The 13,264-nt window shown below is 42.1% G+C and overlaps 1 protein-coding gene across 1 annotated transcript in view; it reads left to right on the top strand.

The window, feature by feature from the left end:
- Positions 1–13,264, top strand: part of tulp4a (TUB like protein 4a) — a 51,188-nt gene that overhangs the window by 11,875 nt on the left and 26,049 nt on the right. Inside the window, exons 2-3 of the mRNA XM_007893876.2 lie at positions 10,064–10,192; positions 11,495–11,656. Coding sequence (XP_007892067.2) covers positions 10,064–10,192; positions 11,495–11,656 — 291 coding nt within the window. The remainder of the gene's footprint in view (positions 1–10,063; positions 10,193–11,494; positions 11,657–13,264) is intronic.

The following is a 13,264-nucleotide window of genomic DNA, read 5'->3' as shown; positions in this document are numbered from 1 at the left end:
GAATAGTATGACAATGTAACATTACAAAGTGCCATACTGGAGAATGCAGCACATGCTGCATCTGTTTATTCAGATCAATTCCACAGTGATTCGAAACTTCATGAGAGAAACCCTCCAAACCATTCTTAACAATTAGTTCTGCAGCTGCTTAATGAGCCAGAACATTTAGTGCAGCAACAGGACAGGAGCAATTAACTATTCACAGAAGTTGTGTTTTCCTTCTCTTTAACTTTGTATTTCTGCTTGTAGCGTTATAGTACAGTGGGATTCCCATTTCAGCATCAAATCTTAACTACTGTAGGCAAAAAATAGAACAAGATCTTCCTTCATATGGTTCCTTAACCTCAGAGTCCTCAGTGAATATTTTTTTTTCCATTTCTCCCTCAAGGCATCATCATGTTCTCTCTGAAAGATTGCCATTGTGTGCCAAATTATGACTCTTTTGTACTGTTCGCTGATGTCAACTAGCATTGGGATTGAGACTGTTCAGGCTTTTTTGGGCTGATTCGATATATGACAGGAATAGTAGAATAATCCTACTATAATCATTCAGTTTACAAGGTTAAAATAAGAAATTGTTTTGGAAAGCAGTGGGTACAGCTAAAATATTTGTAAGTTTAATTTTTCATTCAATTTATATCTGATCAAGTGATCATCTGATCTGATTATATGATGAGTACGTGAGTTTCCATTCTGAAAACTATTACTTGAATTCTGTGAGACCCCTATAGTCCTATTGTTCTGAATCTATGTACTGAGGGCTAAATTTAATCGAATGAGGGAATTAACATGGAATGTAATATTTGTATGTTTAACTACAATAACAACAACTAGCACTTGTATAGCACCCTTCACACGGGGTAGCATCCGGGAGTGCTTCACAGTGGCGGAGTCTGACAACAACTCAAGGAGAGAGGGAGGTGGGAGGTGACTGTGAGCACAATCAACAAGGATGATCTTTAGGATTGCAGGAGTTAATACAGGATGACTGCTTTAAAGAACAGAGTTTTGGTTCCATATTGTATTATGCGGCTGTGGNAAAAATAGCTGCAGTTTTTAGGTCACCACAAACATCACTTCTGGTGCAGACTGACTGGCTTCCTGTGTATATACATTGCTGCACACAAAGCTATTGAGCTCTGGAAATGATTAGGAGAGCGGTTGCAGTGAACTAATCAATCCTTGCCAGAAGGCCACTCTTCCAGTAACCATGGGTCCACAGGACATTCGAATCATAAGTGAACTGTGGGGGGCCCCCCTGTAAATCCAAGGTGAAATGCAATCGCACGTTATTTCATGGCTTTACTAGCATTGTTTCACAGCCAGATAATAAAAATCACTTTGTGTTACAACTTCATTATAGAACGGGTTGAAAAGCCTGTTTATGTATGAAACTTTTATCACTTTATTATGTAAATATATTTTATGCTTTCCCATTTTAAACCATAATTGTTTTGTATTTGTATTATTGGTAGACATGGGGTCAACTTCCATATGGATGCGGATGACACCCAAATCTACTGCTCCTCCCCCTCCACCTGTGACTCCCAGTCCACTGATGTCCTGTCAGCTTGTTTGACGGTCGTCAAGGCCTGGATGAGTGCATATTTTCTGCAGCTGAATATCGGCAAGACGGAAGCCATACTCTTTTGCTCCCGTCAACATCATCTCACCTGTGGGTCTGAACTCAACCTCTATGGGCGCTCCCTCAGACTTTCCGGACCTGTGCGCAACTTAGGCATTGGGTTCGATTCCCAGCTTTCATTTCTACCACACATCGGTTCCCGGACCAGGACCGCTTTTATCCATTTCTGTCACATTGCCGGCCTCCGTCCGTACCTCAACCGAAGCAGCTGAAACCCTTGTCCACGTCACTTCCTGGCTGGACTTTTCCAATGCCCTTCTCGGTGGTTTCCCCAGCTTCACCACACACAAAATCCAATTAATGCAAACCTTCATCACCGGGATACTCAACTGCACAAACTCCATACCCCCATCACACCAGTCCTTGCCGGGCTCCACTGGCTCTCAATTGCCAAACGGATCTATTTCAAGATCCTCTCATACCCTGGCACCTCCCTATCTATCCGATCTGTTTACCCCCCAGTCCACCACCCCATACCTCTGCTGTGCTGGCTCCAGCCTCCGGTTTGTCCCTCTTTGTCTCCGTTCTACCATCAGTGACTGTGCCTTCAGCCACTACGCCATGAATTCTGGAACCCTCTCCATCAACCCCTCTGCCTTCCCCTCTCCCTCCCCACCTTCAAATCCCACCTAAAACGCTTGCTTTTTGATCATGCTTACAGTCCCCTACCCCTATGGTTTGACATCCGAATCTGCCACTGTCAAGCGCTCCGGGACGCTAACCCCGTGTGAAGGGTGCTATATAAATTCAAGTTGTTGTAGTAAGAACTCATTACTGAGTTTTACTGATAAAAATCACAACATGTTTAAGATGAAGAATGCCCTTAGGAAAATTTGACTTCATCCTTCCAGAAACCGAATCTACCATCTTTGTGTGACAGCATCAGAGCTTTTCAGATCTTCTTTGCCCTTTGAACAAACACTTCCTGGTGTCTGTCATAAAATTGACCCTCACCTTGAATTACCCTGTGCTTTGGCGTATCCGAAGATCTCAGAAGACGTTTTAGTGGCATATGCTAAATAATAATAATAATCCTTGCATTTGATATAGCGCTTTTCACGTCGGGAGGACATCCCAAAGCGCTTCACAGAACACACTGCAAAGTGAATTGACTGTATATTTGTGGGGGAACGCGGCAGCCAATTGTGCACAGCAATGTCCCACAAACAGTCGTAGATTGAAAATGACCAATTTATTATTGTTTTTGGTTTTGGAGGGATTATTATTAGGCTCTGTGTGGAGTAAGGAAACTTGCCCAAGGTTTCGCCCTCAGCCTGGAATTGAACTCGGGTCTCTCGCTTGCAAAGCGAATAGAGAAAGTAAATCCCTGACAGGTGATGTGCGTTATTTATTTTCCTATCCTATTAAATGTATGCCTCTAAAAGGCCATTTTTTGAGTCTTTCAAGGTTGAGTGCCATACTTTATCATGGATCAACCCTCGAACAATGAGAGCAGCCATCAAATCAAAACATGTATCTTTAACATTGACACTCTGCTCAGCTGTCAGTGAAATGTTGTGTCCAATGAATTTCCTGTCCGTGTAAACAGTTTTGTATAATGAGTTCTCCTGTAGTCTGTTAAAATCCGAATACTCCAGGTTTTGTTGCATGATCTAATATACCTTCAGATCTATGACACTAGTAATATTTTGAGTAATGCTTCATGATGTTTCTCTGAAATTTACCTTGGACACTCTGTCAATCAAAAGGAAGTGAGAAATTTGTATTAATAGTAGGAAAAGGAAGGTGGTTCTTAGTCCTGATTAATTTGGAATTAAGTAATTGTATGACATTTCTTTAGTTTTTGGTTCATGTAACATTTCATATATAAAGATTCAGCAAAACTAATTTCATAATTGTGAGTGAGTATCAATTTGGCATAGTGAATTATAATTTATTGAGTTTATATAATCAATATGCTTCAAGTGCTGTTGCCAAGTGGGATCTAACAATGTATGAGCCATCGGTTCATTGGCCAGCAGGTGAAATGTATTACACAGGAGAAACAGAAAAGCAGCAAGAGACTCAAATCACACTGCTTACTGCATGTTGGCCTGCTCTGATTTACTGCTGTTTTTTAAAGTAGAAATGTGTGGTGTACGTTTTGTCCCACAGCAGGAATTTGCAGCAGTGAATGTGAAGTGAGAACAGCTGTTAATTTGGCACAAATAGAGTTAGCAACTTGTATAGAGGCAGGCACAATTTGTATAGCAGTGTGACTTCTTGTCCGTAACTGCATTACTATTGTTGTATTAATCTTTTTGAACCATCTTCCAGTTCAGCAGGTTTGAAGGCCAACCCTTTGAAGATGCAGTATACTTCCTAGCACAGCATAGCACTTTTCTAGATAGAAAACATTTGGTACTGTGGCAAATCTGTAGAGGAACAATTAAAAACTTTATTTAAAATTACTTATTCCAAACAATCTTTCACTTAATTGTCTTTGTCCAAGATGGAAATGTCAGAGATGGCAGCATCTTGGGCAAAGACGTTTTTGACCCTTCTTAATTTCACTCAGAACTGTCCTCCAAATTCCTGCCCAGTGGCCCTCAGTCCACTGTGACCTTATGTCCTCCATCGACCTGCACAACACCCTCGCCACCATCCTCAACATCCTCATTCCTATGACATCTGGGACCACCTATTTCCTCTGCACATTCCCCCATGTAGGGCAGTCACCTCCACTCTATAAAGACGAAGGCCTGTGTTACTGTAATCTGACCTCCTAGTGCATCTTCTGATTTGACTACACCAAAGTCTACCATTGTGCTCTCACCTCACACAAATCAACTTTCAGCTCCAATATCATCAACAATTAAAAACTTGCATTTATTAAAGGAGTCTTCGTGTGGAATAGTATCTTCGAGTGCTTGAATATTATCCTGGAATCTAAAGATAACCCTAGGCTACTCTTCTCCACCATCAACCTCCTGCTCTATTCACCCTTGCATGCTCGCTATACCCTTGAGTCCAATTCCAAATGTGAGTAGTTGATGGGTTCCCTTGAGCCCATAATCAAAGGATTCACTCAGCTGTACCTCTGCCACCGGCGTCCACTCATCCATCCTTGGCAGCTCCCTCCACTGTTTCTTCATCGCTGTCTAACCCACTCCACCAGATGGGCAAGCTTGCAGCCATTCTGTCTGCTCTGGAATGCCAGTCCCTGTGCCTTGTCTCCGTGCCTTAATCCTGCCTTCAAAACCAAACACCCTTGTTTTTGGCTATCTTTCTCCCACCTCGAAAAGTTGGGCTCCCAGTGTAGTGACTATTTTGTAGCCGAATGCAACAGCCAATTTGTGGACATCAATGTCCTGCGTATAGCAGTATTCAACAGACAGCTGTGAAGTGTGTCAGGTTCGCTCAGTTGGTAGCGCTCTCGACTCAGAGTAAGCAATTTGTGGGTTCCAACCCCACATCAGGACTTGGAACTCGTACAATCTAAATTGATACTAGTGCAGTGTTGGGGGGTTTGCTGCATTGTTGGAGGTGCCATCCTTCAGATGAGCCTGAGACTGCCTATTGAGGGGGGACATTAAAGATTTGTTTTCTAACAGTGCCATGAGAACGAAGTTTCTCAGTGTCCTGACCGACAGTTCCGCTTAAAAAAAGGTCATTCGCAAAAAATTGGTAGATGCTTCTGGTACAGGATAAAACACACTTTACTACACACACAATACAACCCCTCCCGAGTACTGAATTACGGTCACTTATGTGCTGTTGCTGAATTCTCAAAACTGGAACCCACACAACTTGCAGAGAGGAACTTTCTTCCATAAATCTAGGCTCGATTCATAGCCATATACCAAGAAGAAATAAAAGCCTAGTGTTCTAATTCACTGACATTGTTTTTATAGGACAATGTGTTTCCAATGGATTATTGATTTTAAAAAAATTGATAGAATCATAAGGCACGACCTTAGCCATGGGTTTTGATAAATGACTGCGTGATGATGGCAGTTGGTGAATCATGAGTACTGAGAAGCTATCACACACATGAAAAGAACATTGCAATGCTTTTGGACAAACCTTTATTTGGATATTATTTTACTTTGATATAAAATTTGCTATTAGAATAGATCATAAAGCAGTTCCCCAACATTGCACTGTCGCAAACTAGTTTAAATTTATAATTCCGTGACCAATTATTTAAATGTGTAAAATATAAATATAAAAATTAAGGCTTGTGAGCCTTAATTACAACCTGCTTCAGTTGTGATATGCACAATTTGGCACAAACCTGTTTGGAGTTTCCAGGTTTGACTAATTCATCAGTGTTTTTTTTAAAAAGAGGGCCTTTAAGTTGAACATTGATGACTTTTATTACCTTTTTGGCAGCAATCGGTGGTTTAATTTGATATCTCAACCGATAAACGACACATCTGTTATTATCCAGAAAGAACTTTCACAGTACTGTATTAGCCACTGGAAAAAAATAAATTCAATTCCTGTAATAATAATTTGCAACCCAATCCACAAAAATGCCACACAGGGTGTTTTAAGTACCCAAAGATGTGGATTAAGTGGTAAGCCTAGTTTGTGGTATTGGACTTGGACCTCCAACATCAACGTGGCTGGTAATAATAATAAATAATTCTTGCATTTGATATAGCGCTTTTCATGTCTTCGAGACGTCTCAAAGCGCTTCACAGAGTATACTGTAAAGTGAATTGATTGTATATTCGTGGGCGAACTGCAGCAGCCATTTGCGCACAGCAGTGTCCCACAAACAGTCATGGATTGGAGTGACCAATTTATTATTGTTTTTTTTCTTGAGGGATTATTATCAGGCGTGTGCCCAAGGTTTCACTCTGCCGGGAATCAAACCCAGGTCTCTTACTTGCAAGGGTAGTGCTCTAACCACTGAGCGACTGAACTCCACAAGTCCTATCCTGTAAAGATCCTACCACCATACTGAAGGCAGATATTTGTTGAATAGCTGATGAGGAAATTCAGACTGGAACGACAGTGCTGGAAAACATTACTATCCTCCTTGGGGAGGGCATGGTTCTAAGTGGGGTCTCCTTGGAGCTGAACTGGCTCCAAGGTGACATGCCTGGCAGTGGAATGTTGGAATGAAGCCAACCCTCTGTGGCGGTCTCGCTAGTCCGATTCCTGAGCCAGACGGGTCCGCAGTATTCCAGGGCACTGCTGATGACAGCACAACCAGCCTGGCTCATCGGCAGGGCCCGGTAGGACAGGCCGGTCAGGGAGTCATCATGCTGAGCTCCTGTTAATCCTGAAAGCCAAAGCTCTAACGGGTAGGGTGGTCCCAGCTGGACAAGCAACGGGAAAGCTTGATGGACAGCAATATCAATGGTTGCAGCTGGTCAGATTCCAGCAGAACCCCAACCCACACTCTGGGGTCCCCAAGCCTTGGCTCTTGCCAACCTGTACCTAATACTTTCCAGAATTAGGTCAACAGGATTCATCCCTCCAGGGAGAGAGCGTGCAATCCAATCCAACAATCTATCTCTGGGATTTCCATGTGAGATCCATGGAAATCTCAGCGTGATTTGGATACTCTTAAGCATGGTGATGGGTTTCCGCATGTGCCAGACACTGGGCTGACCAAAAAAATCGCATTACTTGGAGTCCGAGTTTGTGAACACACTCATATCCAACTCTTGGTATTCACTTATATTGGAAAGCAGCTGATACTCAAGTTCTGCAACTGGTGGAACAATCACTCAATGGGTAGGGATGTGTATCTGACCTGTGAACAAGAGGATGGTTATGATGCTCTTATACATTTCATTCTGAGGAACACACTTTAGAAAACTTACAGGAAATTCTTGGTACCTGCTATCTATGTAGTAAGGGCTCAAACCTGCACGTGTTGGATGTCAAATGACGAACTAATGACCGTTCTCCATGGGGGTTAGATAAGTGTGGTCTCCTTGTAGCTGAGTTGTCTCGGGGTGATGCTCTTGGCAACAGAATGTTTGAATCAAGTCGTACCGCATTTGCAGTATATTGTGGCCTTTCACGGAAGATAGTGTCTCGGTGAGAGAACTATTATTACAAGGATTGAATTTTGTAGCAATAAATGTCCCTAGTCCTTTTTCTTAATTGACAAAATCAGTTGGAACGGAAATATTTTGCTGTTGAGTAAATGAAGTTACTAAGCATAATAATAATCCTTGCCTTTGATATAGCGCTTTATCACGTCTTTGAGATGTCTCAAAGCGCTTCACAGAATATACTGTAAAGTGAATTGACTGTATATTTTTGTGGGCGAAATGCGGCAGCCAATTGCGCACAGCAGTGTCCCATAAAAAGTCAGGGATTGAATGAGCCCTTTTTTTTAAGAATGATTGTAAAGTGCAAATTTTCATGACTTGCATAATCATTACTTTTTTTTTTACCCGGATTTTCTGATTGTGCTCAAATGGATTTCTTACTTCAAGAAACTGTTTTGAACATGACTGTAGCTCTAGCAGCACACACCTCTACATTTATGACTATGTATGTATGTGTATTTCTAGCAGTAAGGTTCTTGTACAAATTAATTACCATTTATGACCCTGAGTGCACTGTACAGTTGTTTTTCTGCCCTCTGCAGTGACATTCAGACAAACGGTCAGTTATGCTGCTGGTATTTTCTGTACAGTGCTACAAACAGCTGATTCCAGAGCTTTAAAGCAGCTGATAATCAGTACTGCTGGGCGTGGAGCAAGGAAAACTCATGAATTGTTTCCATGTGATGTAGTATCAGACTCTTACAAATAAATGCAACTTTACCTCAAGTTTTACCTTTAACTCTCTCCCTCTGATCAGTGTGTGAATACACTGCACTACTCAGGTCCTCCTCCTGTCATTTATTAGTGTTCTTCTTGATGCTTTGGTAAAATTGTGATTTTAGTTATCCAGTTTGTGCTACAATTGGACTTGTGTTTCTATGTCTGATACTTCATATTGGACATCAGACACATTTAGACATTTAGTACTGCAGCTTAAAGCCCTAAACAAAGAAAATGTACTTAAATAATACAGGTATCCAAACCATATGAACCTATAAACAGACACATTTGAAAGAGAGCAAATGATTAATGTTACAAAGTCTTATCTTCTCATAGTCAAAGTCCAAAGTAATTATTTTTAGGCTATTGGTTTACTGCAGCTTTATTTGAATACTACAGAATCCTGCAGCCCTCTTATACTCTCACTCAAGAGTCCCCGAAGCTCTGGTACAGTGTATTTGTGTCTCTATTAATCTCTAAAGTTCAGCTACACAAACGCTTTCTCACTCAGCAGACAAGGCCTCTTTGTACAATGGATCTCCTTCCTTGAGTCCCATAGCAAAGATACTTGGGGGTGAATTGGCTTATAACGTTATATCCCATCCACTCCCCTAGATTAACTTGTTTGGTCAGCCCAGGTGTCTGACACATACAGAAACCCATCACCATGCTTGAATGTCCAAACCAGAATGAAAGAGTTCCAATTGAGTGGGTAAATATCTGCTCACGTTGAGCCCTCACTAGGTGGATAGGAGGTACCAGGAGATCTCTGAAATTCCTGGTGAGCAGCACAGCTCAGCAAATGAAATGTGTGACGATCACCATCCTCCTGCCGCACACTTCCCTACCCACTGAGTGACAGTTCTACATATTGGAGGTACGGAGCTTGTGTAACTCTGTTTACCTCTCCACATTCCAGTCATGCTGAGAACCAAGCTTTGGACATATGAGTACATGTTCATATGTACTGGGAGGAGCGGTTGACTGGAGGAGCAGTTGACTGTCACAAGACTGTGTCCGACACCCATCTGACCAAATCAAATCTCTCGGCTTTCAAAATCTTTCTTAACGAAACTTTCAACTTCAGTCACCTCCATTTCGCATCCTAGTCAGGAGTTACACTCCTCTGTAAAGCGCTTTGAATGCAAAAGGTGTTGTATAAATACAAGCTGTTGTATGGAGTGTTATGTTGACTTAGATGTTGAAGAGTACAATTGGGACTGATTCAGATGAGGACCTTCCTGTAAATCTGCCTTAAAAAAGCATGACAGTTGGGTTGGGGGGGAGAAGACCTAGAACAAAACCCAGCAGGGCTCACAGTTGGTGCCTGCCACCCCTCTTACAAACCTATGCACTTGTAATGCCCCTCTTAGTCTGCTCTTACTGTTAACCAACCTCGGGCCAGCCACATGGCCTCCGCCTCATGCTTCCTGGCCCTGAGTCAGCCAGGGTTTCCACAACTTTCTTAGCCCAGAACGCAAGAGACATGGAATGTCATCACTCCTGAAGAAGGTACAGGCTCCACACCTTGAGCGTTTTTGCCCTGCGGTCCTAGTACCCGATACAATAATTTAAAATCTCTAAAGCTTTTTGCTAATTTTTTATTTCAGATTCAGTTCTGATTATTGCAAACTGTCATTTTCCCCTGTCATTTTTACTGTTACCGTCTTGTTTTCAGGTAGTACTTGTACGATGGAATGAACCCTTTCAAAAACTAGCGACATGTGATGCAGATGGAGGAATCTTTGTGTGGATCCAGTATGAAGGCAGATGGTCTGTTGAGCTGGTGAATGATCGTGGAGCCCAGGTAATTTTTAAAATTTAATCAAAATAACAAAATTCAAAATGAGTGGCTTGTGTTGGTTGTAATTTCGAAAGCGACACATATCAAAAATCAGCTTTCTTCAAAAATGTTCTTTTGAAGAAGGCTGGTCAAATATATATATCATCTGACAGATTATTGTGTCAGACGATATGTTTATTGGGATTCTTGAATTTGTGCAGGAAATAATGCAATTTTATGGAGTTGACTCAACAACAACAAAATTACATTTGAGTGGAGTCCAGTAGAGTCGAGCAAGGATGGGGGTGACAGGGTCATGGAACCTGGTGAGGGAGAGGACACAGGCTGTAGAGTTCTGGGTGATCCGCAGCTTATGGAGGGAGGAGTTGGACAGGCCGACAAGCAGGGATTTCGCATAATTGAGCCTGGATGTTATGAATGCATGTATGAGATTTTCGGCGGCCTGCGGTGTGACGTGGCGGTGCCAGGTCATGACACGGATGTGATGTAGAAAGGATAATTGAAGGTCAAACAAGATGCCAAGGTTCAAGACTGGCTCAGTGAGGTGGAGTGTGCGTTCTTGGAATATGATGCTGCCAGTGCCTGAGGAGTGGAGGAGCCAATCAGGAAAGCCTCAGTCGTGTTGATGTTCAACTGAAGAGGAGAGGACCAAGGACAGAGCCCTGAGGAACGGCGCATGAGACGGAGAAACCCTTAGTGGGGATGAAGTGGAGGCGGTGTGAGGGGTACAATCCGAACCATTTAAGGACAGAACCATGAAGGTTGAGGTGAGGCAGTGGAGGAGGATAGAGTGGTTAATGGTATTGAAGGCAGCAGAGAGATCAAGGAGAACGAGGCAGCAAAGGGAGCCCTGGTTGCAGATGGACAAAATAATTTGTCACTGCCCAAAGCTGTTTCTGTGCTGTGGCGGCACGGAAACCCGATTGGAGGGGTTCATGAAGAGAGTGGCAGGAGAGGAAGGAGTGAAGCTGGGAAGCAATGACTCGTTCTGGGACCTTGGAAAGGAAACGGATCGTAGAGATGGTGCAGTAATTTGAAAACAGGGATGGGTCCAGGGAGGGTTTTATAAGGATAGAAGTGATGACAGCCGTTTTTAAAGGGGTGGGAATGGTGCCAGTGGACTGGGAGAGGTTTATGATGTCTGAGTAGAGGGGTAAGGAGGTGGACTGGGAGGCAAGGAGAGGGGTAGGGATGGGATTGAGGGAGCAGGTCAAACCATAATTGTGCAAATAAAATTCGGATTTGGCAACAAAATACTTAAGGAAATAATATTCTAACTGGAAATTTTTATATTTTTTCATTTAGGTAAGTGACTTTACCTGGAGCCATGATGGAACGCAAGCACTCATATCTTATCGAGATGGATTTGTGTTGGTTGGATCCGTCAGTGGACAGCGACACTGGTCCTCTGAGATTAACTTGGACAGCCAGATCACCTGTGGAATATGGACACCTGATGATCAACAGGTACTATTATATCATCTATGGTCCTGTAGCTCAGTGGTTAGAGCACTCGCCTTGCAAGTGAGAGACCTGGGTTCTATTCCCGGCAGGGCAAAATGTTAGGCAAGTTTCCTTACTCCACGCCTGTTTACCTAGCAGTAAGTATGAACCTGGTTGTTATTCGATTGGCGGATGGCTTTTCCTGATATAATAATCACTCAAGAAAAAAATACAATAATAATTTGGTCACTCAATCCACAACTGTTTGTGGGACACTGCTGTGCGCTGCTGCGTTTTTCCCACAAATATACAGTCAATTCATTTTACAGTATATTCTGTGAAGCGCTTTTAAAACGTTTAGAAGATGTGAAAAGCACTATATCAAATGCAAGGATTATTATTATTATTATCTGTTAATGTCTAATATTGCCTGTCAACAAGAGAACCAAAAAATTACTTCATGGGATATTTTGACTTTGAGGGAATTAAAATTTAAAAAATTACCATATGAGCTGTGTCACTTTATTATATATTTGAAATTCATTCGTTTTAAAAACAACTTTAAAGAATGGTCTCAGCTACAGTTCTCGTAGCACATTGTAATACATCATAAACATTCATCATGTTTTGGAGTAGTATAATTGTGAAAGTGTGCTGTTCCCCATACTGTGTTCCTGGATATTTTCTGGTAGAGTTTGAGTACCACTATGAACTTGCAACCCAGGCTGACACCAGTGCAGTTCTCTGGGTGTCCTGCATTGTCCTTCGGATGAGACATTAAACCAAAATCCGGTCTGCCTGTTCAGGTGGATATTAAAGATCCTATGATACTATTGGAAAAAAGAAGGGATTTTCTCCTGCTGCCCTGTCCAACAATTCTCTCAGATAAAATTTGTCATTCGCTTTATGGCTGTTTGTGGGACATTGCTGTGTGTGATAGTCTGCTATTTTTGCTTATAACCTGGGCCAATAGAAAAGCGCAGAAATATTTGCCAAAAATTACAGGACATTTGACAAATTTTGCGGAACATTTTGGAGGGTTGATTAGTGCTATTGAGAGACTCATTTTGTGAAACAACCCAGATTAAATCTATAGACATATATTTCCTGAACATGTAGTTATGTTTAAAATTAAAATGTTAATTTGAATAGTACAATACTTCCGAAGAATTCACCGCAGGAGCTCAGTTTAGCTCATGTTATACCAAATGTAATTTTTATACATGATGGCTGTTTGCAACTTTTATGATGAAACCAAATACTTTACTCCACGGATGCCATTTGTTTGCTGAATTGTGGAGTGGATATGCATTGAATCTGTGTAGAGCATCAGCAAGTAGCCATGTGGAGGCAGGAGGAGAAGCTGTTAGAAGAGATATAGTGAAACAGTTGGGATAGACAAGAATGGAACCTTGAAAATGCGGAGCTGCAAGTGGTGGACCAGGGAGGAAAGATGGTAGAGAGGAATGGAGGGATTGAAGGCTTTAGAGGGGTCAATGAGGACAGGGACACATTGACAGCCCTGGGTACAGACAGGGGAGAATAAAATCAATCATTGGTGTTTTTTGGCCAAGGCTATTTTGTTTGACACCCAGATGGGAGGGACATCTCCAGGGAAAGGTAGGAGTGGAT

Source organism: Callorhinchus milii, unplaced genomic scaffold (assembly GCF_018977255.1).
Source record: "Callorhinchus milii isolate IMCB2004 unplaced genomic scaffold, IMCB_Cmil_1.0 Scaffold3, whole genome shotgun sequence".
Classification (NCBI taxonomy): Eukaryota; Metazoa; Chordata; class Chondrichthyes; order Chimaeriformes; family Callorhinchidae; genus Callorhinchus; species Callorhinchus milii.
This window is presented reverse-complemented; position numbering and strand designations above follow the sequence as displayed.